Source organism: Heloderma suspectum, chromosome 1, assembly GCF_057233095.1.
Source record: "Heloderma suspectum isolate Gila_16-S chromosome 1, 16-S_ref, whole genome shotgun sequence".
Lineage (NCBI taxonomy): Eukaryota > Metazoa > Chordata > Lepidosauria > Squamata > Helodermatidae > Heloderma > Heloderma suspectum.
In genome coordinates this window covers 178,589,877-178,615,622 of record NC_139458.1, presented here as the reverse complement: position 1 = coordinate 178,615,622, position 25,746 = coordinate 178,589,877, and the positions used below count along the sequence as shown (strand labels likewise).

The window sequence follows — 25,746 nt, the reverse complement described above, 5'->3', positions numbered from 1 at the left end:
ACATTTTCCCCCCCAAACACAGAAGCAACCCATGAGACATAACAATGCCAACATCACCGCTGATAGTGACTCCAATTTAGTCACCCATTTGGGTTCCAGTCCCATACGCATTTATCTGGAAGTTGCAATGAACTCAGTAGAGCTTACTTCTGAATAGACATGTATAAAATTGCACAGTTAAAAATCCTTTGTCTGTTTTCTGGACTTGAACATCTATGCATTTGCCTTAAAAGCATGATTAATACACTAGTATACCTGCAGTATGTGTGTACAATGCTTTTTTTTTTCAACCACACACATAATGGTGCTCCCCTCCTTATTTACAGACACACAGAAAAATTGCCTTTGCCATACTGTGTGTTTCTTATGTCAAGAATGTTTCCATAGTCAGAGATGACATACTTTCTGCTGGTTTTAATATCGAATTGTGTAATTAACAAAGAATTAATTTTATGTTGACATAATTAAAATTCGATCTTGAAAGTCAGGGGAAAAGCTACTGAAAGGACACCTCAGCCCCTCTTCCGATCATCCGTTTTTAATCTGGAAAATGCGATCAGGTCACTTGTGTGCAATCCTATCCAATGCATGTGAGTGTAGGCACGAGTAAGTCCCACTGTGTTCAAAGGGGCTTACTCCCACAGTAAGTGTGAAAACGATTCTGCATTCTTACTGTTATTAACAGTTTATTAGATTGGAAAATGATAAAAACAACACATTGCATGCAGTAAACCCCTCCCCTCCAGTAACGTCTCCACTTTAGGACCCCGCGTTTGTAATCCTTCGCTCCAACTCGCTATTCGGACTTCTCCATTCGCTTGCGGCAGCTCGCAATCCCCTCCCCTTATTCCGATTTCATTCTGAGCAGAGAGACGCAGAAAGCAGCTCCCGACGGCGGCAGGCGTGAAGCTGCACCAGAGGAGCTCACGAGGAAAAAAATGCTAAGCGGTGACTGCCGCAAGCCGGGCGGAGCAAGGCACGCCGGACGACGGCGACCCGCCGCACGCGCGAACGCTGCCCGGCTGGCCCAACTTCCGCCTTCCAGTGTGGCGGTCACATGGGCCTCCATTCCGCCCTCAGGCGTGGGCGGAGAGCAGACGTCGTCACGTGACTTGGCCGGGCCCGTGTTGTTTTTGCTCCTGCTTCTGTCGCGCGCTCTCTGCCTCCCTCGCGCATAGAACGGGCGAGACGTGAAGCGACAGCGCAGCCGCAGGAAGAGGTAGGAATGGAACTGCGGGGGGGGGGGGGTGGCGCCCCGCTCTCACGTTGGAAAAAGGGCGGGGGCGCTGACTCGCCGGTTTGTCCCCTCGAGTCAGTTATGGAGCACCCGGCAGGCGCCGCCCCTCCTCCCCTTCGGAGGGGGGAAATCGGCGGCTCGCGCTTGGAGTCGGTGGGCGGAGCTTTCCCCTGGCCGACGCTCTTGGTCCCCTCGTCATCCCCTCACAGTCCGGCCAGCCAAGCGGGCGGCGGCTGCGCCCTTCTGAGGCCACCGCGGCTGGGCTTGTTACGCCCTCTGTCAGTGCGTCGTCGAAATCGTCGCTAAAAACAATGCGCTGAAGATGATTTATCCTTGTGATTTCATACTGCCGCTCAGAGCAAATCCTCCCCAAGGCCGCTTACAAAAGATAATTTAGGCCACAAGGCAATTTTTGAAAAATACAAAACGGTCTCGTTACGAAAACGAAGAATAGCCGCAGCTTAAAACAGTGTAAAACCGACCTCGCAAGATGTTTAATAGAAGCAGGAGATGGATTCAGTTTCATTGGCACTTTTATTTTTATTTTTTGGTAAATCACAGGTGCTCAGTTCATTAATTAATACGTTCCGCCCAAGAACAAAGTCCTCTAGATGCCTTACAATAACAGTAAAACACAATTATAAATTATAAACTATAAAGCAGAGAATAGAATCGGTAGATGCCTCTCAGCAGCCGCAGCAGCATGCAATAAATTAAGCAGATTCTAGATGTGAATATGGACTTGAGCACGCTCCGGGAGAGAGCGCAGGACAGGAAGGCCTGGCGTGCTGTGGTCCGTGGGGTCATGAAGAGCTGGACACGACTTAACGACTGAACGACAACAAGGACTTAACGACTGAACAACAACAACAAAGATGTGAAGATGGAGGGAACGCTCCTATGGCCCCTAGACACCATTTTGAAGGGTTATAGCACAGTTTGGATTCCCACATCCAAGGTCATAGACTGTGCTGTCAGAGTTCTCATCCCCTCCCTGTCACAGCTGAGAACATGACCTGGGGGCGGGGGGGACTGGAGAGGCTGGGATACCAGCTACCCTGAGCCTCCTCTTCCCCTCCAAGATGCTTTTGCTAGATAAGCAAAAAAAGCCCATCTAGCATGCAGGGCAGGAGGACAGGGAGGTGAAGATCACCTCCACCACTCCTCCTGCCCTGTATGTGATGACCATAAGCCTCCGAGTTCAGAGGCTTACAATCAGCGCAATAGGAATGCGCCCTAAGGGTGCAGTCCTATGCATGTTTAGACAGAAAAAAGTCCTACAACTCCTAGAATTCCGCAGCCAGCCATGCTGTGTGGGGAATGCTGGGAGTTGTAGGATATTTTGTTTGTTTAAACATGCATAGAATTGTGTCCTAAACATTTGAAACGCCTGTTCAAATAAAAATGGCTTTACCTGGTGCTGAAAGGACCACAAAGTAGGCTCCAAGCCAGCCTCTCTCGTATTTGCACGCAAATAACATAAAGTCACATGAAACATTCAGCTTAAAGGAGTTTAGAATGTAGAGTGAAAAGAACAAAACCATAGACGAACAAAAACCCTAAAACCTTATCATAATGGATACATTCTGTTGCTTCTGGGAAGGAGAAGTGGTGGAAATAACCTTCCAATATTATTTTTAATATTTTTCATAGGATCTGATTGCATACGCTCTCCAGAAAAGCTTTTCTGTTTTGGCAATGTTAATTTCAAAGTATGTGGCTCCCTATATTATGGAGGAGGGAAGTTTTCATTTCATGCAGTGCATGTCTACTCAAAATATGTTTCACTGAGTTCAGTAGAATTTGTATCCTAATAAATGGCCTTACTTACCTGACAGTAAAGTCAACTTCAACTCCTTGGGACTTCCTCCTTTGTAAACATGTATAGAACTGGGGCATAAGTTCCAGTAAAAACAAACATTTTAGTCACAGCTAGATTCTCCTGACCAGGTTTTACCAATATCATAAAAACAACCAAGTCATTAGAGTTATTTAAGGAAGTTGGCATATTCCAGCATCTTGGAGGATCCATTTACTGTCACAAGTGTAGAAAATGAAACCTGTTGTTTTCTCCTATTTGTTACAATGTTTTTTTTTTAATTTGTAGAATTCTTCTTTGCAGTCATAACTGTATTTGCTATTGCTATGTTCCTGTAAATTAGCTCACTATTACTCCAAGTTCTACAGATGTGGAACTGAGATACAGGCATAGTTCTTTCTGGATGGTACCATTTCAAACTGCGCCAACACAAGGTGGTACAACCCAGACACAGATTTGCCACGTCAGTGAGAACTAGGCCTGATCCGCCCAATGCCTCAGTGTAAATGTGTAGGGACTTGAAGCCAGGTTTCAGATGGAATCCACTTCTCTAGTTTGTGGACCACAGCCTTCTTTTTTCATAGTACATGCTTGTAACTCTTAGGTATATAATTTTGTGCAGTATGCTACTGAATACTAGTTGCTGGGGAACATGAACAAGAAGGTGCTAGACTGCTCTTTTGCCTCCTTGTGGGCTTCCCATAGGCATCTGTTTAGCCACTGTGCAAACAGAATGCTGTACTAGATAGGCCTTTGGTTTGATCCACCACGACTCTTCTTATGCTTAATCGAGATGTGCCTATTCAGCATTGTGGAAACAGCAGGAAATTGAAAGCTTCTCAGCATCTGTGTGGTGTCACAGGGCAACAAATAATTATCCTAAGGGCTCAATCCTATGCATTTAGACAGAAAAAAGTCCTACAGATCCCAGCATTTCCCAGTCAGCTTGGCTGGCTGGGAGTTGTAGGCCTTTTTTCTGTCTAAACATGCATAGGATTGAGTCCTAAATGTGTAAGCCGATTTATGGCTAACACACAGCCAGACAGAAAAAGAATAAGCACTAAACTTGTTTCTTGATTTTTGTGATAAAATGAGTATCACCAGTGAAAATGTAGAAATCGATATAAAAAGTGGAAGACATGAATAGAATGCTTTTGAAGAGAAAACCCCTCTTCAGAATCTGCCCTCCATGTGTTCCAAGAACAATGTACCTGTCTCCATTGGCCTCCAAGCCCACACCTTTACATGTTGGGTAGAAGTTCTGAAGGGGTAAACAACATATGTTTGGCTGAACATATGTAGGCTCCTCTAAGCAATCAGGGACTTGATCTTCCATCCAACATGGCAAGATCAGGGTGCAGCCAACAGGATTGTTTGGGATAGGGTTGTGCTCCCTCCGTGCTTCTTGGAAGATGTGGAGAGTAAATTCTGAAAGGCTTTAAAGTATTCCAATTCTTCTTTCAATGTGTTCTTAAAAAAATCACTGTACATATATTTATTTCAGCAACCCCTTTAGGATAGGGATGCTGCAAGGGCTGAATTCTAATTGTGGAGAGGGCTGAAGGCAAAAGGGGTGGGGCCAAATACCAAAAATACCAGCAGATTTTCACTGAAAGCTGCTACTTCCAGTAACTAAGCCTTAGGAAAGGTATTTCAAACTTTAGAGTGGGGGAGAAATACTGTATAAAAACCATTGGTGGTCAGGGAAAAGGGATCCAGAGGGATGGGTTGGGGCCCCAGGCAGGCTGGATTTAGCCCCTGGGCCTGAGGTTCTACACCCCTGTTGTAGGATAATCTTGCAAACAGCACAATTTTTTTGTGAATTTAATAGACCATATTTCCAGGCATAGTCAGACAAGGCCAGCTCAAGGTTGTTTGCCACCTTGATGGCTTAGGATGGCAGTATCCTTGTGCAAGCTAATATCATGCCCAAGTCTATCACCCCCTGCAATATTACTGGAGGATTTACTGGTGTATTAATGGGTTGGATCCAGAGTTGCCCTTGCACAAATGGAAGGGCTCCATTGGCAGAGGGCAGAGGGATCCGGTGGAGGGAACTGCGATTCAGTGGAAGCTCCCTTGTGGACGAAGGGGGCGGAAATTTTTGCCATTTCTTCCTTTGCCCTGCAGCTCCCAGCACCACTTTGCACTCTGTTCTGGAGGGTCCCCCAGCCCTCCATAGCAAAATTGCAAGGGACTAGGAAGCTGCAAGGAGAATTGGTGAAAACTGCCTCCCCCCACCAATGCAATTCGCAGACTTTCACTTCGCACAATTCTGAATGCAACCCCATTTGTTTGGGGACCATATCAGAAGCAGCACAAACACTTCCAGCATGGTTGGTGCTCCTTGAACTGTGCCATCCCAAGTTGCTGCCTATATGGTCACGCCAGCCCTGTGTCAGATGGCATGAAATGCTACTGTAAGTGTTAACTGCTTTCCGTCTCATCTTTGAGGCTCCTATTGCCCATTTAACATTTTACGACAGGAATTATTATTCACTTTAAAAGTGACTGAAATTTACTAAGCACTGTACAGAGATGAAAGAACAAGACAGCTCCTGCCAGCAATTTTACAATCTAATAGACATTCTACAAAACGAAAAAGAAACAGGAAGGAAAGAGGAAAGCAGGCAAATTCAGGTACTAATTCTTGAAATTATATAATCTCAGCAGTATCATCTGATCTGGACTGATGGGCCTGCCTGCCTTTATGCACAAATACAAAAACAATCCAGCAGCCCTTAGTCCTCTGGCTAATGGATGGAGGCCAGAGTGTGCTTACTTTATACGGTGCAGTCCCAGAACAACTGACTGCTGGAACCAAGTATTCTTTCTGGCCAGAACGGGGGAAGCAAGCTTCTTGCAGCTGCTCTTCCTTTGGTTCTTCCCCTTGCTGGGATATTCTTGGCAGACAGAGGGTGTAACCTTCCAGTGGCCAATGGATGGGCCAGAGTGTGTGTGCCTTCTGCTCTGCAGTCCCAGGAATAGGATTGTGTTTGCAAATATCTGTATTGATGGTAATGTTCTTTTGAAGGTGTAATACAATTTAGGCTGGGCAGCTGCTATAGTCACATGTTCAGGATTTCTCCATAACCATGAGAGACACAAACTTTTAGGGTGCAACCTTAAAATGGCTGGCTGGGGAATGCTGGGAGTTGTAGGACTTCTTTATGTCTAAACATGCATTGGATTGTGCCTAAGTGAAAATTTAATTTTCAGCATTTTTAAGCCTCCCTTTGTGGTCCAGATAGACATTTCTGGCGCCTGGTTATTGTTTAACTTCACTTGTTTACCCTTGCTCTAATTGAAGCCAGTACAAAAATTCATATATACTTTGTTAATGGCCAAATATTTATATAAGGGTAGATAAGCTTTCTTACTAGAATGATTAATAAAGGGGAACATAATCAGCTATTCTGACTTCTCTTTCTTTATTGCAGGCAACTTTATATGACCAAATGGTGAAGTTAATTTGTACGCTGGCAGATCACAGAGATGATGTCAACTGCTGTGCCTTGTCCTCTTCCTACTTGGCTACGTGTTCCTTGGACAAAACTATCCGTCTGTATTCTTTAAGTAATTTTGTTGAACTTCCTTACTCCCCTCTAAAAGGCCACACTTATGCTGTCCACTGCTGCTGCTTCTCTCCTTTAGGAGATATTTTAGCTTCATGTTCTACAGATGGCAACACGATTCTGTGGAATACTCAAAGTGGACTGAAACTGGCAGTGTTGGAACACCCCTGTAGAAATCCTGTAAGAATCTGTCGATTTTCTCCCAATTCTACATACTTGGTTTCGGGAGCAGCTGACGGAAGTGTAAATCTTTGGGATGTTCAGTCCTTGAAGGTGTACCGGTGAGTATGCCAGGTTTGAGTTAACTAGAAAGATGTTACCCAAATCTTATATTCTTGAGAATTATTAGATCTGCCTCTATTTCACCTTATGTTTATTATACTGGAAGAATCTATTAGACTTTATTTTACAGTAGTAAAGATGAGGTTGGTATATAATTTTTATCGGTAATAAAAATAGTGACAACTGTGATCCTTGGGTTTCAGTAAATTGAAGTAAATCCTTGGGTTTCAGTTATTGCATGCAATAGCTACACTCTTTCAAAATAACGATACTTTCTATACATATTTTTTTTCAATAATAAAAAGCATCCTGTTGTGTTTGACACAGCAGCAGGTTTTGATGTTCTTCATGGGAGACTGTGGTTGTCAAGCCATAATTTATGAAGCTGGCTTGTTTTGACTAACCCTAATTTAGTTGAATTTACATTTTTGGGTTTGGACAACATGTTAAATTGCAGTTAATTGCAGTTAAGATGGAATGGAAGTTTCCGATCTCCTCTTCATGGCCACACCACTGAAAGAGAGGGGAGGGGCAGTGCACAAACCTAAGGCTCATTAAACTGTAATTTAGCGTTATGTCCGAATCCAGCGTTTGCCTGTGGCAAGTGAATAGAAAGTGATAGGTCTTGGGATTTCCTAGTTATATGCTTTATTTGTATCTTCATAGTACTTTTTAAATATGCATTAGATGTCGATCTATTTGACTTCAAATAGATTGCTTTTAAATATTCTCCTTTTACATTTGGTTTCATTTCTGACTATTTTATTTTTTTTAATTTGTAATATTTTCAGGACTTTGCGCTTCCAAAGTTCAAATTCCTTTATTCTTGTCTTTCAGATCTGGTAGTGTTAAAGACGGGTCTTTGGTAGCCTGTGCATTCGCTCCTAATGGAAGTTTCTTTGTGACTGGATCCTCATGTGGAGATTTAACTGTTTGGGATGACAAAATGAGGTGCTTATATAATGAGAAAGCTCATGATCTTGGAGTCACTTGCTGTGACTTTTCTTCACGGCCACTTTCTGGTTAGTTAAGTTGCTATTTAAATAAATCCTTTTAATATTTTTTCATTTCTATCCCTACCTCTTATTCATATACTTTTTGTCATCAGTGCCTATGGCAGGGGAACAAAAACAGACCATTCTTGATGTTTCAAAGTTTCGTTTCTCCTCAGTTGGACCATGAGCACCTTGTGCTGACCATGCTTATGGGAAAAAATGTATAGGAAGTCGCCTAGATGATTGGCATATCTGTGAAATGTTAATAGTACTCTCTGTGAAGGAAGCCCAAATTCTGTGATAACAAGAATTATTCTAAGAAGTTACAATTGTATGCTATTTCTTTGTTGCACTCATGTTACATTTTCAGTCTCTTTAAAGACAGCAAAGTGAGGAGAATAAACAGTGGCTGGGTTTGCACAATCAGCGGGGGAAACCACGCAGTGTGGGTTGTTTCCCCTGCCTCCGTATGTGGCGCTTGTGCAGCTGGCATTTCTTTACTACCTGCGCTGCATCGTGGGTTGCTGTGTCATCTGAACTCAGCGTGTGGCACAAACTAAAAGCCTTGGGTTGTGGGGTGGGTTAGAAGCTACCTCCACCGCACCATGCACTGGGTTCAGGTGACACAGCAACCCACAACATGGCACGGATAATTAAGCAAATGCCAGATGTGCATGGGGGCAGGGGAAACAACCCATACTGCGTAGTTTCCCCCGCTGATCATGCCAACCCGGCCAGTAAGTCTGTAATTATATACATGCTTACCAGTGAGTAAGTTTGGTTGAATTCTGTGGGACTTACTTCTGAGTAGACATGCATAAGACTGTGCTTTAAGGCTGCAATGGTAAACACACACCTGTGAGTAAGCCCCATTGGATACAGTGGGATTTACTTCACTGTTAAAGAATGTTTAAAATATCATACTGATGTGTACAGCCTGTTAAAGTGACGGTAGAGTTGGGTTCAGAGTTGCACTTCCGTGAACGGAAAGGCTCTTTTTATTCTCAGAAGGGACCAAGATCCAGTAGAGGCTACTGCTGGAGGAAGCAGGGGTCGTGATCTTCACAGATTCCCCTGTAGCCCCCAGAGCCACCACCCATGCTGTTTGGAGGTGGAGCAGCTTTTGGGGGGCATGGGGAAGGGGGAATCCGTGAAGATCACCATCTCCCCTTCCTCCAGTGAGAGAGTCCAATGGCTAGAACCCCGCCCACAGATAGTCTAGATCCAAGCAATGGAAATAACAAAAAGAGCCATAGTCCACATAGCATAGAGACTTTGGAACAGATACAATTCTGTATCAATTAAAAACAAATTCTGTACTATATAAATATATTTATACAAATAATATGTCCATTTGATTATTTAGTTTGCATGTATTTGCATGTGTTCTCAGTGTAGTGATTTATTCAGCACTTAGCATTTGTATTCTGTAGAATTTAGAAAAATTGGGAAGAGGCATGTGACAGGAGTAGAACCTTGGATAAATTATGGGCAGCAAGGGACTTGTATATTTGGAGTTCAGTGACACAAGTGAGAGGCATGTATTTGTGTAAAGTACGGAAGGTGCATTCCTTAACACTGTAATCTTGTGTAGACTCTCCTGTGCGATATTAATAACATTTCAGTATTATGGCTGAGACCTTTTTTTAGGAAGTCTTACATTGTGTGAAAGAATACCATCTGTCCTGTTTAAAAATAATGTTATCTTTAATACCAAAATGAAACTTGAAATATGGGTTAACACAGGGATGTCTTGCATCATCTATCTTGATTTTTAATTGGAATTCTTATGGTCCACCAGTGTATTTTATATTTACAAAACAAGAGTGCATGTTCAAGATCTTTTAAGTTAAGGCATAACTAATCAGCGTTAAGTGATCCTGAATATGCTCAGGTTTAAGAACACTCACCTTAAGTGTCATGCCAAATCATATCGAGGTTCACCTTTGTAAAAATTCCAGCAACGAGCAGGCAGATGATTCATTGAAAGGATCTGGAGGGCCATAAGTTGCCCACCCCTGATATTGATGTCAAAAAGCATGGGGATAAGATAAAATCCTGTGGCACACCTAACGCCAAAGACCACAAGGCAAACCAGAAGTCCCCCAGCATCACCTTTTGAGACTGCCCTTCCAGGAAGGACTGGAGCCACGACAATACTGTGCCTCCCAAGTCCAGGCCAGCCAGGTACCCTGGAAAGGTACCATGGTCAATAGTATTGAAAGCCACTGAGCAGTCCAGGAGAATTAATAGCGCTGCACTCTCCTTATTCAGTCCCTGACATAAGTCATCCACCAGGGTCACCAAGGCTGTTTCCTTCCTTTTTGCAACAGTACTTCCCTGTTTCCATCCTGAGCCTACCCCACCCTTGCAGAAGTTACAGTAGCCTGAAAGTCAGACCTGATCAGCTACTTATCTGCCCATGACGATGGAGTCATCACTGTCTCCCCTACTCACAGATAAGTTTCCCCTAGTAGTCTGTTACAGAAAACTAGGTCTAGAGTATGCATATGTGTTGGGCCCAGTATAATTTAAGCGAGGTCCATAGTTTTCATGGAAGCTGTGTAATTCCAAGCCAACCCAGACAAGGCAGCTTCAGTGTGATGACTGAAGTCCCTCAATTTTGGAAGTGAGTGCCAGAGTGTTTCTCCAGGGAATGCTGCCTGATTTCATCCCGTTACTATGGGAGCGTGCATTTCCATTAGCAGAAGATAGGAGTGGATATGTTGCACCCACTCCTTGATGACTGGGCCTGCAGTTAGTGGTTCAGTTCATACATAATGCTAAACCATGAGCCCTGTCCTTGTACTTGTGCCTTTCCTCCCCCCACCCCACCCTACAGTCTCCACTTAATTGGTTAGTTCCTGGTTTGTAGCAAACTGTACTCTGCCATTACATCTGAACTTACAAATTATGGTTTGGGCTTACCATGCAAACCAGGATCAAACCCATATGAGGTTTTCCATTGATACTACTTCATATATTTCATAAACAGTGGGGCACATCTGACCACTAAACCATGTCTATTTACAACTAAAGAGATTATTATTTGTACTGTTGTTTCATTCTTACAACTTCTTGCATCTCTTTGTCACATGATATATTTTCAGTGCTTTCCTTTTTTTACCTGTAGAGGTAAAAGAAAAATTTTAAAAACTGTAGAGGGAATACCTTCAAAATATTCCCATATAGGGTCTTTCTTGTGACCAGCAGCCCAGGCAGTTTACACAGTTAAGTATGGGAATATAGGACCCTGAGCACTGGACAACTTTGTCTTTTCTCCTTTCCAGTGTTCCTTTCTGATTCAGTCTGCCTTGGCCAGCTTCACCTTCACAAAAACAAAATAGCACACAAAAATTAAATGCCTATGACCGATAGCTTGATGTAAGGTCTGATATTGGGCAGACTAGAGCTGGTGAAAACAAAAAGGATATGTTTGGTAGGTAGAGGTATAGGCATTGATAGTTTAGAAACTAAACGTGCAATCCTATGCATGTTTAGACAGAGAAGAAGTCCTGCAACTCCCAGCATTCCCCAGCCAGCAATGGAAAAATAGCTCCCATTCACTCCAACGGGCACTTGGAGGGCAGGGGGAAGCTCCAACTTTTATGAATGGGAGCTTTTTTCCCCAATGCAAATAGCAGGCGTAGCTGTCTACCCAATTCCCCATCTGCACTAGAACTGCAGCAGGAGCAAAGGATTAGAGCCTTCCACACCAAGGCCCCGATTTAGATCAGGACCCTTGACCTGCAATTTACATTTTTAAAAATCCATTCTTGCGATTACTAATTATGTGAATGGCACTGTGTCTAGTAGGGCCCTCAGTAATTTATTAGTCAGATTCTTTAGAATTGCAGACAGAGGATGCTGTCTAGATTACCCATCCTTCTGCCTCTTGTTGGGATGACTCCATGTTTTTATATGGAGATAGAACTAGTCTTTCTGCTCTCAAGGCAGTAGACCCAGCTGCTGCCCTACCCCACCTTGTGCAAATAATTTGCTTTGTGATGTAATATGTAGGTTATTTTAGGAAATAATTCCTAAAGTCATCCCTTTAGGAAGTGTAGGGGGGTTTCTCCATGACAATGGAAGGAGAAGTGAAATGGCGGATTTCCTGGATTTTTTCAAGGAATTGGCTTTGGTGCACTTGTGTCTGCACAGGGCTCCATGAGCAAGTGCACCACACCAGTATAAGTTGCTTCACAAAAGGTACTTCTGGGGGTGAGGGGGCTGGAGTGCACGTCATCTGACTGGCAGGGGCTGCTCAACCAATAAGAGAGGCTCTCCCCCTCCAGGCTCCCCCCCTTTCTCCTTTGATAAAATCCTGGGAGGTTTCCTCCAGTGTCTTCCCAAAAATCACCCTCCTTCTCCGCTCCCACCCGCATTAAGTACTTCCTTAAACCAACAATCATCACAGGAACACAGTGTTCCCCCTGCCTTGAAGCTGCCAAAGCTGACAACAATCTCCTTCTCTCTCTCTCTTTCCCCCACCCCTGTATTACTTACTTTCTTAAATAAAACAATCATTATAGGAACACGGTGTTCTCGCTGCCCTGCTGTGATCAATCAAAGCTTTGACCTTAAGGCTCTCTAAATGCATTATTTTGATTCACAGGAATCTCAGTAACTTCAGGAGTGCGTATTTCAGGAACAAGCCTCATTGGCCACAATGGGAGTTACTTTTGGGTAGACACACATATGTTTGTGCTGGGAAAGACAGGGAGGGGAAACGAAGGGATGGGAAACCAGCCTCCTTTCTAACCTGATGCTGCGCAGAAACGAAGGTGTGAATGAGTTACTTCCGAAGGGAATAAACCAAACAATGGCGAATTGCAGCTTTGGGAAAGCACTTTGCAACTTTTAGGGAAGTAATGCTTTAATATGTGCTGTTTCAGTTGAGGGAGATATCTAAATGCTGGTGTGTGCGTTCAGGGGATGAGCCTCATTGACCACAATGGGAGTTATTTCTGAGTAGACACGAATTGGTTTGTGCTGGGAAACACAGGGATAGGAAACACCCCTTGACCGGGGTCACAGTGAAAAGCACACCCCTGGTCAGGGCTAGCATACCTGAGGTAAATGCAGGGGTTGGGCACACAACAACTATACTACGGAGAACCTGACTTAAGGAAAAGAATTGGACTTTAAGCAGTCGCAGGAAATCTGGTTTTTCTGTAATAACCTCCGGGTGGCTGCTGGATGACCACAGCATCATGTTTCCCTAACGACCTCCAAACACAGCCATCCTGGAGTAAATCGCTGGTGGAGACACCCCCAAGGAGGTCATTTCCTAGACTGGATGTTCTACCTAATGAATTATATAGCCACATATTCTGGCAAATTAAGAAATCTCTCTACAGTAACATCTTCACTGTACTGGTGTACATATCTTATTTATAATTTCTGTTGTAGCTAAGAATCCGTACATACAATCTTTTTTTAGTTTTTCATTCTATCAGAAATGATCTCTGGTGGATCTCCATTTTCTGTTGATACAGATGTCATGTTTTCTGAGTCATCTGTTTCTTTAACTTGTATACAGTCATTATATTGTTTGTCTTTGATTTTGACAGTGATGCACTCACTATACATATTTGTCCCCTTTTCTTCTCTTTGGGGAAAACTACTAAAAGCTATTCTATCTTTTCATCCCACCAGCTACATCATGTCTTCCCCTTTCTCTGTGTTATTTACTAATTGGCTTCTAAGAACTGAATGTATCCTATAAATAACTCTTTCCTTCATATCAAATCTTTTGTGGTTCACCTGCAAAACCCTATTTTGTTTATGGTCAAATATCCTAACAAAAATCTCAGCAGTGAAGAAAGGGTATGTTACAAATGAATTCCAGAAGAAAACTCTGCAGAGAGTACTAGTCAGAACAGTTTGAGTACTGATAGTGAAAAGTGTGCATATGTCCTAAACATTCTAGTTTTAGCTGCTTTCCAATTTGTTGTGAAGCTTAGTTGTTTCTCTTAGGTGTGGGGTATTAGTAGAATGCAGTCTGCACTGCTGTTTAAATTTTCTAATGAATATTTAAAAATACATTTTCTAAGGAATCTTTAAAAAATGTTAATGTTGCAACTGTATAGAACTCATAGGGCACTTTTGCCAGCAGATGTGGAATTTTTCGTACTGGAACTACTGTTTCCTCCAGTCCTATTAATCTGTGGTAGCTATACATCTACTGAAGTATCTTGTTGCTGGATAGCTCTGCTTCCCCTCCAGGCAGTCCTCCCAATTTATGGCAGTGCTCAGTTACTCTAGTCTATGGCTTCACATTGCCATACCTGGACCTAAGTCCTGCTAAAATCAGCAGGGCTTGCCATACATGTCCGCTTGGAAGGCTAACACAGGCATACCATCTATCTGTGTCTGTGTGTTTGTAGGTCATCATATGAGTGGAATATATGAAGATATGCTGGGCCCAGTGATTATGGCTACACAGTCAATGATAACTGAAGTTGTGCATAGCAAAGTTGTAATTGTGTCCAGTTTATTGAACATGCATTAATTAAAAATAGGAAACCTTGATTTGTTATGTTTCTGATGCATTTTAATATTTCTTTTTAAATCAGGTAATAAGCAAGATATTAAATATTTCCAGATGGCATCTTCTGGTCAGGATAGCATAATTAAGATATGGATTATTTCTTTCGCTGATCCTACAGGTATGTCTAATTTTAAAAAAATGTTTCTTTTTCCATAAAATTGCTAGTCTTAATACTGCTTTGCTTTTTAATTGGGTTCTATTCAAAGAGTAGCAAATACTACAGTTATAGAGGAGGCTATTCTATCTACAAAAGGAAAAAGGGGTACTACTAAAGTAATAAAAATAAAAGGCACCTTCAGGACTATGAAGCAATTTTTTTTAATTGAAGGAAATTTATAAGTTTGCAGTACAATAAAACAGTAAAAAAAACAGAGACAGGTGAGCAGGTTGTAACAGTTTAAAAAGAAGTGGTTACTCTTGAAGCAATGCATAAATACTGTACCACGTACTATGATTTGTTAATTAACATACTATTCTTTGTTCATTATAGGGTGTCCTTTCTGTTCACATTCTATGCAGATAATCTGAGTCTAAAACACTTAGTTGAAAGAGTAATCCTAAGGGTGAGGAGCCCGATCTTGGAGCCTCCGTTCCATCATGCTGGCAGGGCAGAAGAACAGTGAAGGCATCTGTTTCCTTCAATGGCCCCTGGGATGCTGTTTAGGGACCATAGGATTGCTCTCTTAGAGAGTAATCCTATGGCCACTAGATACTGTCTAGAGGGCCATAGGATTTTTCAGTTTCTGGGAACCGAGGTCGGAGCCAGGGTTCTGACCGCGGCTCCAACTATGGTTCCCTGAAACCGTGCTCCCCACCCCTCCCTGCCCCCTCGTAGCCGATGTGGTTCTCTCCACACTGGCTACGTCTCCACATTCAGAAATGGAGCATGAAGTTGGGGAAAAGGGGAAAGTCCTGGGGGAGGGGAGGGGAGGAGACCATGGAAGCCGCATTATGCAGCTTCCTATGTGCTGCGTGGCCTCCCCGCCTCCCACTCTGAAGATCCCTGGCTAGACAGGTGAAATTGCCTGTCTAGCCAAAAATGCAGGGTGGCTGGAGCACAGAGGCAATCCTCACCTCTGTGCTCCAGCCACCCTGTATTTGATAGTTGTCAGAGCTCTTAATATTTTTTTTTCATAAACTAAAACAAACATAGGTTTTTCCTCTGCCACACTTACCCCATACAGTCCTCTCTTTTCTTCTAGCACATGTTCTCTGTATTGTAAACCTTTCAATATTATTAACATGCTGATAGGATAATTTGGCTTCACACCATAAAAATGGGTGTCTTGTGGTTTTAAAACATGACGCAATAAATTACTCCACAGCAATTTAGCGCATGGTATTAGTACTTTCTGAAATCGTAATGTGGAAAGCTGTTAAATTGTACTAGCTAGCTCTTTGATTCTGGACTTTTATATAGCGGTTTTCCCTGGAAGTAAATACCTAAGTATTGTGTATTCTTTAGTATTTAAAGTACGGGGACACTGAAATTCTCCAAGCAAAACCACTGTAATTGGAAAACAAAACCAAAAAAACCCACTTAGGTGATACCGCTCTAGATTCTTTGTGGTACTTTTTCCATGAGTAATAGCCTTTTACATTTTAAACTGAAAACTGAGGACATGAAAAGTACACCAGGTCACGATAATGGTCTCAAATGTCTAGATGAAAATTATATTTCCTTAGTCTTGGACAGTGTGCTCCTTCTCCCTATGCTCTCATCCAACCCAAGGGTGTGCATATTCCTGGTGAATTAAATTGGAGAATACTTATTAATGAGGTACCATTTCTTTAGGTTGCTGCTATCAATTTCCCTATGGTGCATGATTACAGTGTCATAGCAGCGCATACGATTGTCTCCCTGTGGTCCTTCCATCTTTCTTCATAGGCTTTCAGGAGTTCCTTTTGGGTAAATAGAGAGAGAGAAGAATCTGTCATCAAAGTTGAATGAAAGGCTGCCTTCCTACAGTATATAGTGTCTTGTTCATACAGAGGAGACATGTTGCCTCCATTCTGTCCCTCTCCTTTTATTTCTTGGGCTCAGAAAATGTATAAAGAGCTGTCATATTCAAGACACAGAACATGGCCAAGCTAGACTTTGTCAAGCTGTCATCAATGTAATCAGTTTCTTATGTGAAAACTGGGGTGAAGAGTGCTATATATTTTAGTTTATATTCAAATATGGTAAAGCTGACATTTGAAAAAGAACGTTTCATTCAATGTGTGTTCATTTTTTAAATGTATAGGCCTTGAACTGAAATATAAGTGTACATTAAGTGGACATACTGCCCCAGTTCTGGCTTGTGCTTTTTCCTGTGATGGGGAAACTTTAGTCTCTGGGTAAGAATTTTTGCTTCATTTATGTGCTTCAGGTTTATAGTAGTTTTAGTCTCTTTACTTGAGTTCTTAGGACAGCATTCAACAATGTCATTGCACCAATGCAAATTATAGTGTGCTAGTGTAAGAGACCTTTAGTGCAACGCTAATAGCATTAGTTTGTGTGATAAGTTTTCCAGGGATGACGCTGTTGGATAGTGTGCTTAGTTTTCTCTTTATAAAGGTAGTCCTTTATATAATTTAAATTCATTCTAAATTAATAAATATGGGCTTATTTATCATATCATCATGAGTGAATTGTGAAATTTGAGTATCACATTACAGTAACGTTGGAGTCTGCGTGCAATCCTTGAAGACAGTTCATTTTAATTCATGCAACACTTTCAGGACATGTCTGCTTTTCTGTGTTGGGCAGTTTATACTAGAGGTGCCCTACAGTTACTCAGATGTACGTGCAGTAAAATATACATGCAAATTATGTACCTTTTCTAGAGCTAATCATGCTGCTTGAGTTACAAAGAAAAATGTAGGGAACATGCTTTTGTTAAGCTGGTTTTCAAACCATAGTCAGTGTGTTCTTCATAGCACAAAATCCTTGCATGAAGAAACATACCGTGGTCGCACAATTCCTACTACACAAGTGAATTGCTGTTACAAAACATCTTCTAACATATTAAATCACTTTTGACAAGTTTTCCAGAATCTTGGGCCCAGGCAGCTCTTGTGCCACTCGTATTCAGCTGAGTAGTGGGTCAAATCTTATATAAGACTACAGTAGTGTACGGCTTATCACTACAGGTCTACCAGACCAATTTTGCTCATTTTTTTTTAAAACTGAAGCTTGAGCAACGTAAACATGCAGAAAATTTTGGAACTTTGAAAAAGGTCAAAGCTCAAGCCTTGAGGAACTCAGGAAGGGAGAGGGATGAGGCAAAGGGATGGTTAACACATATGCCCCACACTGTGCATGTAATGTAATATGTGACACTGTGTGTGTGTGTGTGTAATAATGCTTACTCCTGTGAGGTCTTAGAGTGCTGGGCCAATGAAAGGACAGGCATAGAATGTTGGGGAAGGGGCTGAAGAAGTCAGTTGGTGATAGAGGAGGAGGAAGAGAAGCTGAGGAGAAAGAGCTGAAAGGACACAACAGGGAGAAGAGAGAGGAAAGTCTTACATCATATGTTTTTGATCTCAAAGTTCAAGAAATGGTAAAGGTGTTCCAGTCGCAAGGGAAATGGGCAAGCTTATTTTTATCCAGTCATTCTCAGACTACTAACCCCTGTGGCAACATGGGATTTGCACTAGCATATCCAGAATACAAGCCCAAGTGTCAAGCTGAATAAGCAAAAGCACTCAAGAAATGTTACTACTCCTAGTAGCAGAGGTGACTATCAAACAACATTTCACTGATTATTAGATTCTCAGTCAGATCCATAAGGAATTGATATTCAGAACAGCTTGTTCCCAACATAGCTCCTGTCTTGCCAGCCTTCTTCCACTGATTTGAAGTTTCAAAGGTGGCAGAACTTCATAGGTTGGTGTTAAAGGTGAATAAATAGCCAATGGTAATCTCTGGATCATTATCTATCGGTAGCACCATCCATGTGTACTGATATTGTTGGTGTTAGCGCTGCAACTTAATGAGCTGGTATAACTAAAAGTTACATATAAGACAGTTCCTTATCCCTGGTGCAGGACGAGCGTTGCCATATTTCAGTTAAGTCATTTTTTTTAACATATAAACAATTTAATTTATTTCTGATTAGGTCTGTGGACAAAACTGTAATGATTTCTGAAACTGTAAGTATTTAACAATGTAAGAGAGAAATCATTATTGTGCAAGAATAACAATGTATTAAAAGAAATTGTGAGATCTTCCAGTGCATGATTCTGCTCCAGTTTTCTTGCCATCAAATCTTGGTTTGACTCCTGAAGCCAAACAGAATTCCATTAACATATTTTTATTGTGAATTTTTGAGAGACTAAGCAAAGGACTTCTGCGATAAAATGTTTAGACTCTGTATGCAAGTGGGGTGGAAAGAAGATGCTTGGCTCTGCCTGCGCTTGCAGGAGCTGGTGCCTGCAAGTGCCAGCCAAGTCCCTTCCCACCCTGCTCGTGCCCCAATCAGGATGTAAGTGGGGTGGGAAGGAGGTGGTTCCTGCAAGTGCCGGTCAAGTTGCTTCCCCTGAAGAGAGAGGCACGGAGCACCATACCTCTTTCTGCACAGGGAAAAAAAGCGGTTGGGGTGATGCTGATAATATCATGGGATGGGGACTTTGGGGTGGGGCGCCGCCCTGTTGATGTTATCTGGCCCTCTGGGCTTGGTCTAGGGGGGTATCTCACCTCTCTACCAAAAGAGGTTGCCTCACCCTGGTGTAGAGTGTGTCACCGTAGGGGAAGAAGCACTCATGGCTTCTCCCCCTGCATGTGCTGCCCGCGCAACCACCATTTGCATTATTCCCCACACTGCAGCATGGGTTGGCCTGTCATCTGGACCCAGCACACAGTGTGGCAGGGGCGCTTTGCACCCACCCTACAAACTCTACTGCACTTTGTGGGTTGTAGGGTGGGTACAAAGCCCCACCATGCGCCAGGTTCAGATGACACCAACCAGCGCTGCAGCGTGGGGAATAATGCTAATGGTAGACATATGCACTGCGATCATCCGAATCCAGTCACTGTCTAATTCTACATCTTATAGTCAGCATAGTGAATGGTGCTGTTGCATAGTATTGGATAGGATTTGAAATTTATCAGTATATGTTTTTAAAACATTGTTTCATAATAATCAAATCTTGTTTGAACATGAACAATAAACATGCCAAAGATTCTTCTAAAAAATTCTTGGCTAAGCTCATATGTATGTGGAATGCTGTATTTGTCACAGAAATATATTTCCTGGTAGTGATCCTGATCCAAACATTCTTAAGAGTAGCAAAAGGCTGTATGCATGTTGCTGTGTTTATGGATTTCCCACAGTGATTAGGGCTGGATAGCAGAAATATAATAGTTCCAACCAATTTTCATGGAGGATGAAGCTAGAGAAAGGAGATATGCCTCACCCTGTGTTAGGCAGAGAAGAGGCGGAAAAGGAGATGCCAAGACCAAGTCCAAACGGCTCTTTCCCCTGCTTTTGCCATGGCTAAGGGCTGATGGGTGCTGTGATGAGCTTGACTCTAAGCACCTCCAGAACGTCAGGAGGTGCTTAGACAACCTGTGTAGGCAGGTTGCTTGCTGCAGGCCATTTTTCCTCTGAAGCAGCTTGTTTTCATAGAATCATAGAATAGTAGGGTTGGAAGGCCATCGAGTCCAACCCCCTGCTCAATGCAGGAATCCAAGTCAGAGCATCCCTGACAGATGGCTGTCCAGCCTCGTTTTGAACGCCTCCAGTGTGGGAGAGCCCACTATCTCCCTAGGGAATTGGTTCCATTGTTGTATTGGTTTAACAGTCAGGAAGTTTTTCCTGTTGTTCATCCAGAATCTGGCTTCCTGTAACTTGAGCCCATCATTCCGTGTCCTGCAGTCCGGGATCATCGAGAAGAGATCCTGGCCTTCCTCTCTGTGACAACGTTTCTCTGTGACAACCTTTTCCCGCAGTAGATTCTTACACATACATTTTACTGTTGCTAGATTTGAGTCCACAGCATTAAATCGCTGCTTGCTTTCAAAGGCTCTTCTTGACTACCCCAAGTTGCTACAATTGATAAAAGATTCTTGGAAACCATATTCTTAATCTTGGTGCTTAAATACAGTGTGATTACATGCTATGCACAAAGATGAACATGAATTATCTATTTTTATAATTATTTTAAAGCACATTAATTTTTCCAGTTAGGTTTTGATACAAATATAACATTCTTTTTTTAATAATAAAAGTGGGAAAATACCTTGCCAGTTCTTCATGTACAGTGTAATACTAGAGTGTCTAATTTTGAGATGTATTTTAGAGAATAGCTGCATTTGTTTGTTGGAGAAAGAACAGCAAAGACTATTGCGAAGGCTGAAATACTAAAAGGTTTACTGTGGGAGTTGAATCTTGTGTCTTTCGAAAATACTGCTTAAAGAAAATAATTTTTTCAGGAGGATAAAGACCACTTACATTTCTTTGAATACGGTGTATTTGTGAAGGGTAACATCTAGTGGCCAAATATGCTAACCACGGGTCTACTTAATGTAAAGATTGCAGCATAATTCCAGTCATATTTCAGTTATTGCTTTATTTTTGCAAGTGTGGCATAAGTCTAACTAGATTGTCTTCAAAGAAAACAAAATAAAATATTAGGTGATCGGTTCATCGGAAGTGTTCTGTGATAGAGTATTGCAAATAGGAGATGCATGTTATTTCTGTGAACCTGTTCGTTGAGGGATTTCTGCATTTATGGAGTACTCTTCTCCAATACTAATGATTCAACTTCAGCTTTAAGCAAACTATTTAATCTGTGCTCCTTAGTTATAAACATCTCTAAATACATTCCTTACATCTGTACTGTTTGAATTAAAACTTCCAGTAGAAGTTCCATTTATTGGTTATAGGTTATGATTCTCCTTGCCCTAACAAATATAATTTTCTGTTGTTGGCAGAACACAGGGACAATCCTACACATTTTGACGCAGCATACCAGGTGTGATATTAGCATAAACTTTTCATAATATTAGCCATGAGGAATATTTAAAGTGTGATAAGCATCTACCAAGTTGCTTTTATTTCTAGGTATGTTACAACTTGTGCCTTTGCACCAGATATGCCATTATTTGCTACAGGTTCAATGGATAAGTGTGTGAACATCTGGCAATTTGAACCAAAGCAACTTTTGACAGGTTAGTACAACAAGGGTTTTGTCTTGTGCTTTATAAATGTGTTACAATTCATTAACGCACAATCCCTATAAAACAGGTGTGAAGCTGCCTTATATCATCAGACAATTGGTCCATCTAGAGCTGTATTGTCTAAACTGGCTGGCATTAGCTTTCTAAGACCTCAGGCCAGGCTTTCCCATGACACCAAAGTCCAAGGAATGTGGACAGTGGAAACCCCTCTTGAATTTTTAATTCCAAAAGAAAAATTTCAAAATTCATATTATTGTAATACCTTTATTAGGCCTACTCAGAGATCAGAAAATACTGTGCACACTTTAACGTTTTCTAGAACTCTTCATCAGGCGAGGTGGTAAACAAAGCAAAAAGGGGTGAGTGAGAAGGGAAAAAAGTGGCTAATATTCAAGCCATGGACTCTGCATTTCGTTAGTCTTAAAATGGAAAGTGGGAGGAAGTCCAGACATTCAAATTAGGCTCTACCAGATACGGAGACAGATTCAGATTGCACCTGGGACCCACCCAGGGTTTTCTGGGAAGAAGAAACAAACATAATCTTGGCATTTGACAGCATATGATGGGGCGTTTATGTCAGTTGTTTTTTATCAGTCCAGTATCTTACTATAACTGTTTTAGCTGTTTTAAATTGTTTTTAAATGTTGTATGAAAATGTTAAATTTTTAATTATCATGTATTTGTGGCTTGTAATTTTTGTGAACCACCCAGATGGCTTTGGCTATTGGGCAGTATTGAGGAGATGATGATGATATGTATTTGAATCTCCTTGTAAACCACTTAGAGATATTTTTAAATATGGTAAGCGGTATATAAATCTATTAAATAAATTAAATGAATAAATAAAATAAATAATTTTAAACAATTTGTAACATAGGGTTGAATCCAATGGTGTTGCTTACAACCATCCTTAAAACTCTAGAACAAGATATGGGTTTCAGGGTGGTTTGTAAACCATGCCAGCCACCCATCCTCACTGGGTTTGGATGTCACAACAACCTGCGCTTGGCAAGGGTAATTATGCTAATTAGGCATCTCAGGACTGGCATCCGCAGGGAGGGAAAATAAGCCTCCGTGGCATATTTTTCTTCCATGATCGTATGAACCCAGCCATTGTGGCTATTTGCACAACATGACAGCCCACTGTGTGTTATTTAACCCATGGTGAGGCTGTGGCACGTGTGAGATGCATGCTGCCTCCATTTTGAATATACGATTCCCCCCCCCCGGGGGTTGTTGTGTTGTGCAAACCAGCGAGCATGGGTTATGTGAGGGTTAAACATCCTTCACGTAACCCATAACCTGTTTTAGGGTTATGTGAGGGTTGTTTAACCTTTGTGAAACCCATGTTTGCTGGATTTATACAACATGACAACCCCCAAGTGGGTATTGGATATACATGGGGGAAAAAACAATGGAGAAAAGAAAATGGAGAAATCCCAGGTGCCTATAGAAAAAGGTTTATTATAGTTCTTTTTTTATTTTGGCCCAACACGTTTCGGAAATACTGATTTCCTTCTTCAGGGGCTACAATAAAAATATATAAATACATCATCTTAGTTATTTCATGTTATTCCAGGACACATAAAAACATCTCAAACTGTCCTTAAATAAATATTTACTATAAAATTGTATAAATTTCACAAACCATTTCAGCCTATACACCATTAAGGGCGCAATCCTATGGGCATAGGTGGCCACCTCTGAACTTGGAGGCGACCGCCTATCCAGTGCAGGGGAGGAGAAGCATGGAGGGGATCATTCCCTCCATGTTTTTCTGCCCTGTATTTGCTCCTAGATAGCCTATTTCAGCTGTCTAGCTGCGGGAAGGCGGAGTGGGGAAGAAGGCTGCCAGATGACACATAGGATGTATCATACCAGCGTTTCCGCCTTCCCTGCCCGGGAACACCCCTCGGAGCCCCCTGTTTTGGCTTCTCCGCACTCCTCTTCCAAACGTGGAGCATGGGGCTGTTCTGCACTGCCTGCAAGGCTGTGCGGATCGGGGGGAAAGGTCGGTTCTTGGAAAACCACATATCCTGTGGCCGTCCAGCCGCAGACTAGAGGCCATAGGATTGCTCCCTAGTACTTCTAACATTCATGTAAAAATCAAGAAACCATTACTTTTGCACATACTAAAACCAACAAGGCAAAAAATGGGAACAACAGAGTGCAAAGATTTGTTATTGTCTGTATATATATGAAAAACGTCAGTTGAGAACATCAGGATTACTTTAACCCATTAATTATCATGTTAAAAAATAAAACGTCAATACTTGTTTATAATATTTAAAAAAATCTTCCTCACATAAGACCAGACAATGACTTGTCTGTCTTACGTTGCACACTTGAAACTGACCAACACCATTTTTATAAACATATTAACAGCAGATTGGAGATTGTATTAAACTATCTTTATAACAGGGTGGGCTTCATGAAGTAAATTTGTAGTAATGGAAGTGTACCATTTCTAAATATTTATTGCATTTATATCCTGCCTTTTTTCCTCCAAGGAACTCAAGGCAGTGTACATGATCCTCCTCCTTCCTCCATTTTATCCTCACAACAACAACCCTGTGAGGTAGGTTGGGCTGAGAGTCTGTGACTGGCCCAAAGTCACCCAATGAGCTTCCATGGCCGAGTGGGGACTAGAACCCGGATCTCCCGACTCCCAGTCCAGCACTCTAGCCACTACACCACACTGGCTCCACTGGCTCCACACATTCCACGGCCGGGGTGCCACAGCAGAAAAAGCTCTCCTCCTAGTAGCCACCCGCCTCACTTCCTTTGGCAGGGGCTCACAGAGAAGGGCCGCTGACAATAATCTTAAGATCCGGGCAGGCACATATGGGAGGAGGTAATCCTTTAGATAACCTGGCCCCAAGCCGTTAAGGGCTTTAAATGTTAATACCAGCACTTTGAATCGGGCCCAGAAATGGACTGGCAGCCAGTGCAGCTGGAAAAGTACTGGCGTAATATGAGCTCGCAGGCCAGTCCCCGTTAACAATCTTGCTGCCCTACTTTGGACCAGCTGAAGTTTCCAGACCGTTTTCAAAGGCAGCCCCACGTATAACACATTGCAGTAATCCAGATGAGAAGTTATCAGAGCATGGCTAACTGTAGCTAGGCTATCTCTGTCCAGATAAGGGCGTAGTTGGTATACCAGTCTAAGCTGATAAAAAGTGCTCCGTGCCACTGAGTTCACCTGTGCCTCAAGTGACAGTTCTGGATCCAAGAGCATCCCCAAACTACGAACGTGATCCTTTAGGGGGAGTGCAACCCCCTCCAGAACAGGTTGAATATCACCTAGCCGGGCAGACGAACCACCCACTAACAGTACCTCCGTCTTGTCTGGATTGAGTTTCAGTTTATTGGCCCTCATCCAGTCCATTACTGTGCCCAGGCACTGATTCAGAACAGCCGCTGCCTCACCTGGTTTTGATGAGAAAGAGAGGTAGAGCTGGGTGTCATCCGCATATTGATGGCACCTCAACCCACACCTCCGGATAACCTCTCCAGCAGTTTCATGTAGATGTTAAACAGCATAGGGGATAAAATAGAGCCCTGTGGAACCCCATGGCACAATTGCCATGGCACAGAGCAATAATCCCCCAGCACCACCTTCTGGAATCGGCCATCCAAGTAGGAGCGGAACCACTGTAGTGCAGTGCCTCCAACTCCCAACCCAGACAACCTATCCAGAAGGATACTATGGTCAATGGTATCGAAAGCCTCTGAGAGGTCCAGAAGAATCAACAGGGTCGCACTCCCCCTGTCCCTCTCCTGGCAGAGGTCATCCCACAGGGCAACCAAGGCAGTTTCCGTTCCAAAACCAGGCCTGAAGCCCGATTGAAATGGATCTAGATAATCCGTTTCATTCAAGAGTGCCTGGAGCTGTCCTACAACCACCCGCTCAAGCACCTTGCCCAGGAAGGGGATGTTGGCCACTGGCCTATAATTATTAACATCCTCTGGGTCCAGGTTAGGCTTTCTCAGGAGTGGTCTAATTACCGCGTCTTTTAAAGTGGCAGGCACCACTCCCTCTCTCAAGGAGGAATTTACAACCTCCTGGACCCAGCCAGGCATCCCCTCCTTGTTTGATTTAATAAGCCATGAAGGGCAA

General features: G+C 42.5%; 1 protein-coding gene across 10 annotated transcripts in view; it reads left to right on the top strand.

The window, feature by feature from the left end:
• Positions 1 to 1,161: 1,161 nt before the first annotated feature.
• WDSUB1 (WD repeat, sterile alpha motif and U-box domain containing 1) overlaps positions 1,162 to 25,746 on the top strand; it is an 88,732-nt gene continuing 64,147 nt past the window's right edge. For 8 of the 10 annotated variants that reach the window (XM_084811267.1, XM_084811297.1, XM_084811307.1 and 5 more), the window contains exons 1-8: positions 1,162 to 1,219; positions 6,497 to 6,912; positions 7,751 to 7,935; positions 14,487 to 14,579; positions 16,708 to 16,801; positions 18,565 to 18,598; positions 21,381 to 21,421; positions 21,511 to 21,617. In XM_084811267.1, coding sequence (XP_084667393.1) covers positions 6,515 to 6,912; positions 7,751 to 7,935; positions 14,487 to 14,579; positions 16,708 to 16,801; positions 18,565 to 18,598; positions 21,381 to 21,421; positions 21,511 to 21,617 — 952 coding nt within the window. In that variant the 5' untranslated portion in view covers positions 1,162 to 1,219; positions 6,497 to 6,514. The remainder of the gene's footprint in view (positions 1,220 to 6,496; positions 6,913 to 7,750; positions 7,936 to 14,486; positions 14,580 to 16,707; positions 16,802 to 18,564; positions 18,599 to 21,380; positions 21,422 to 21,510; positions 21,618 to 25,746) is intronic. The other 2 variants (XM_084811316.1, XM_084811323.1) reach the window with 1 other exon arrangement.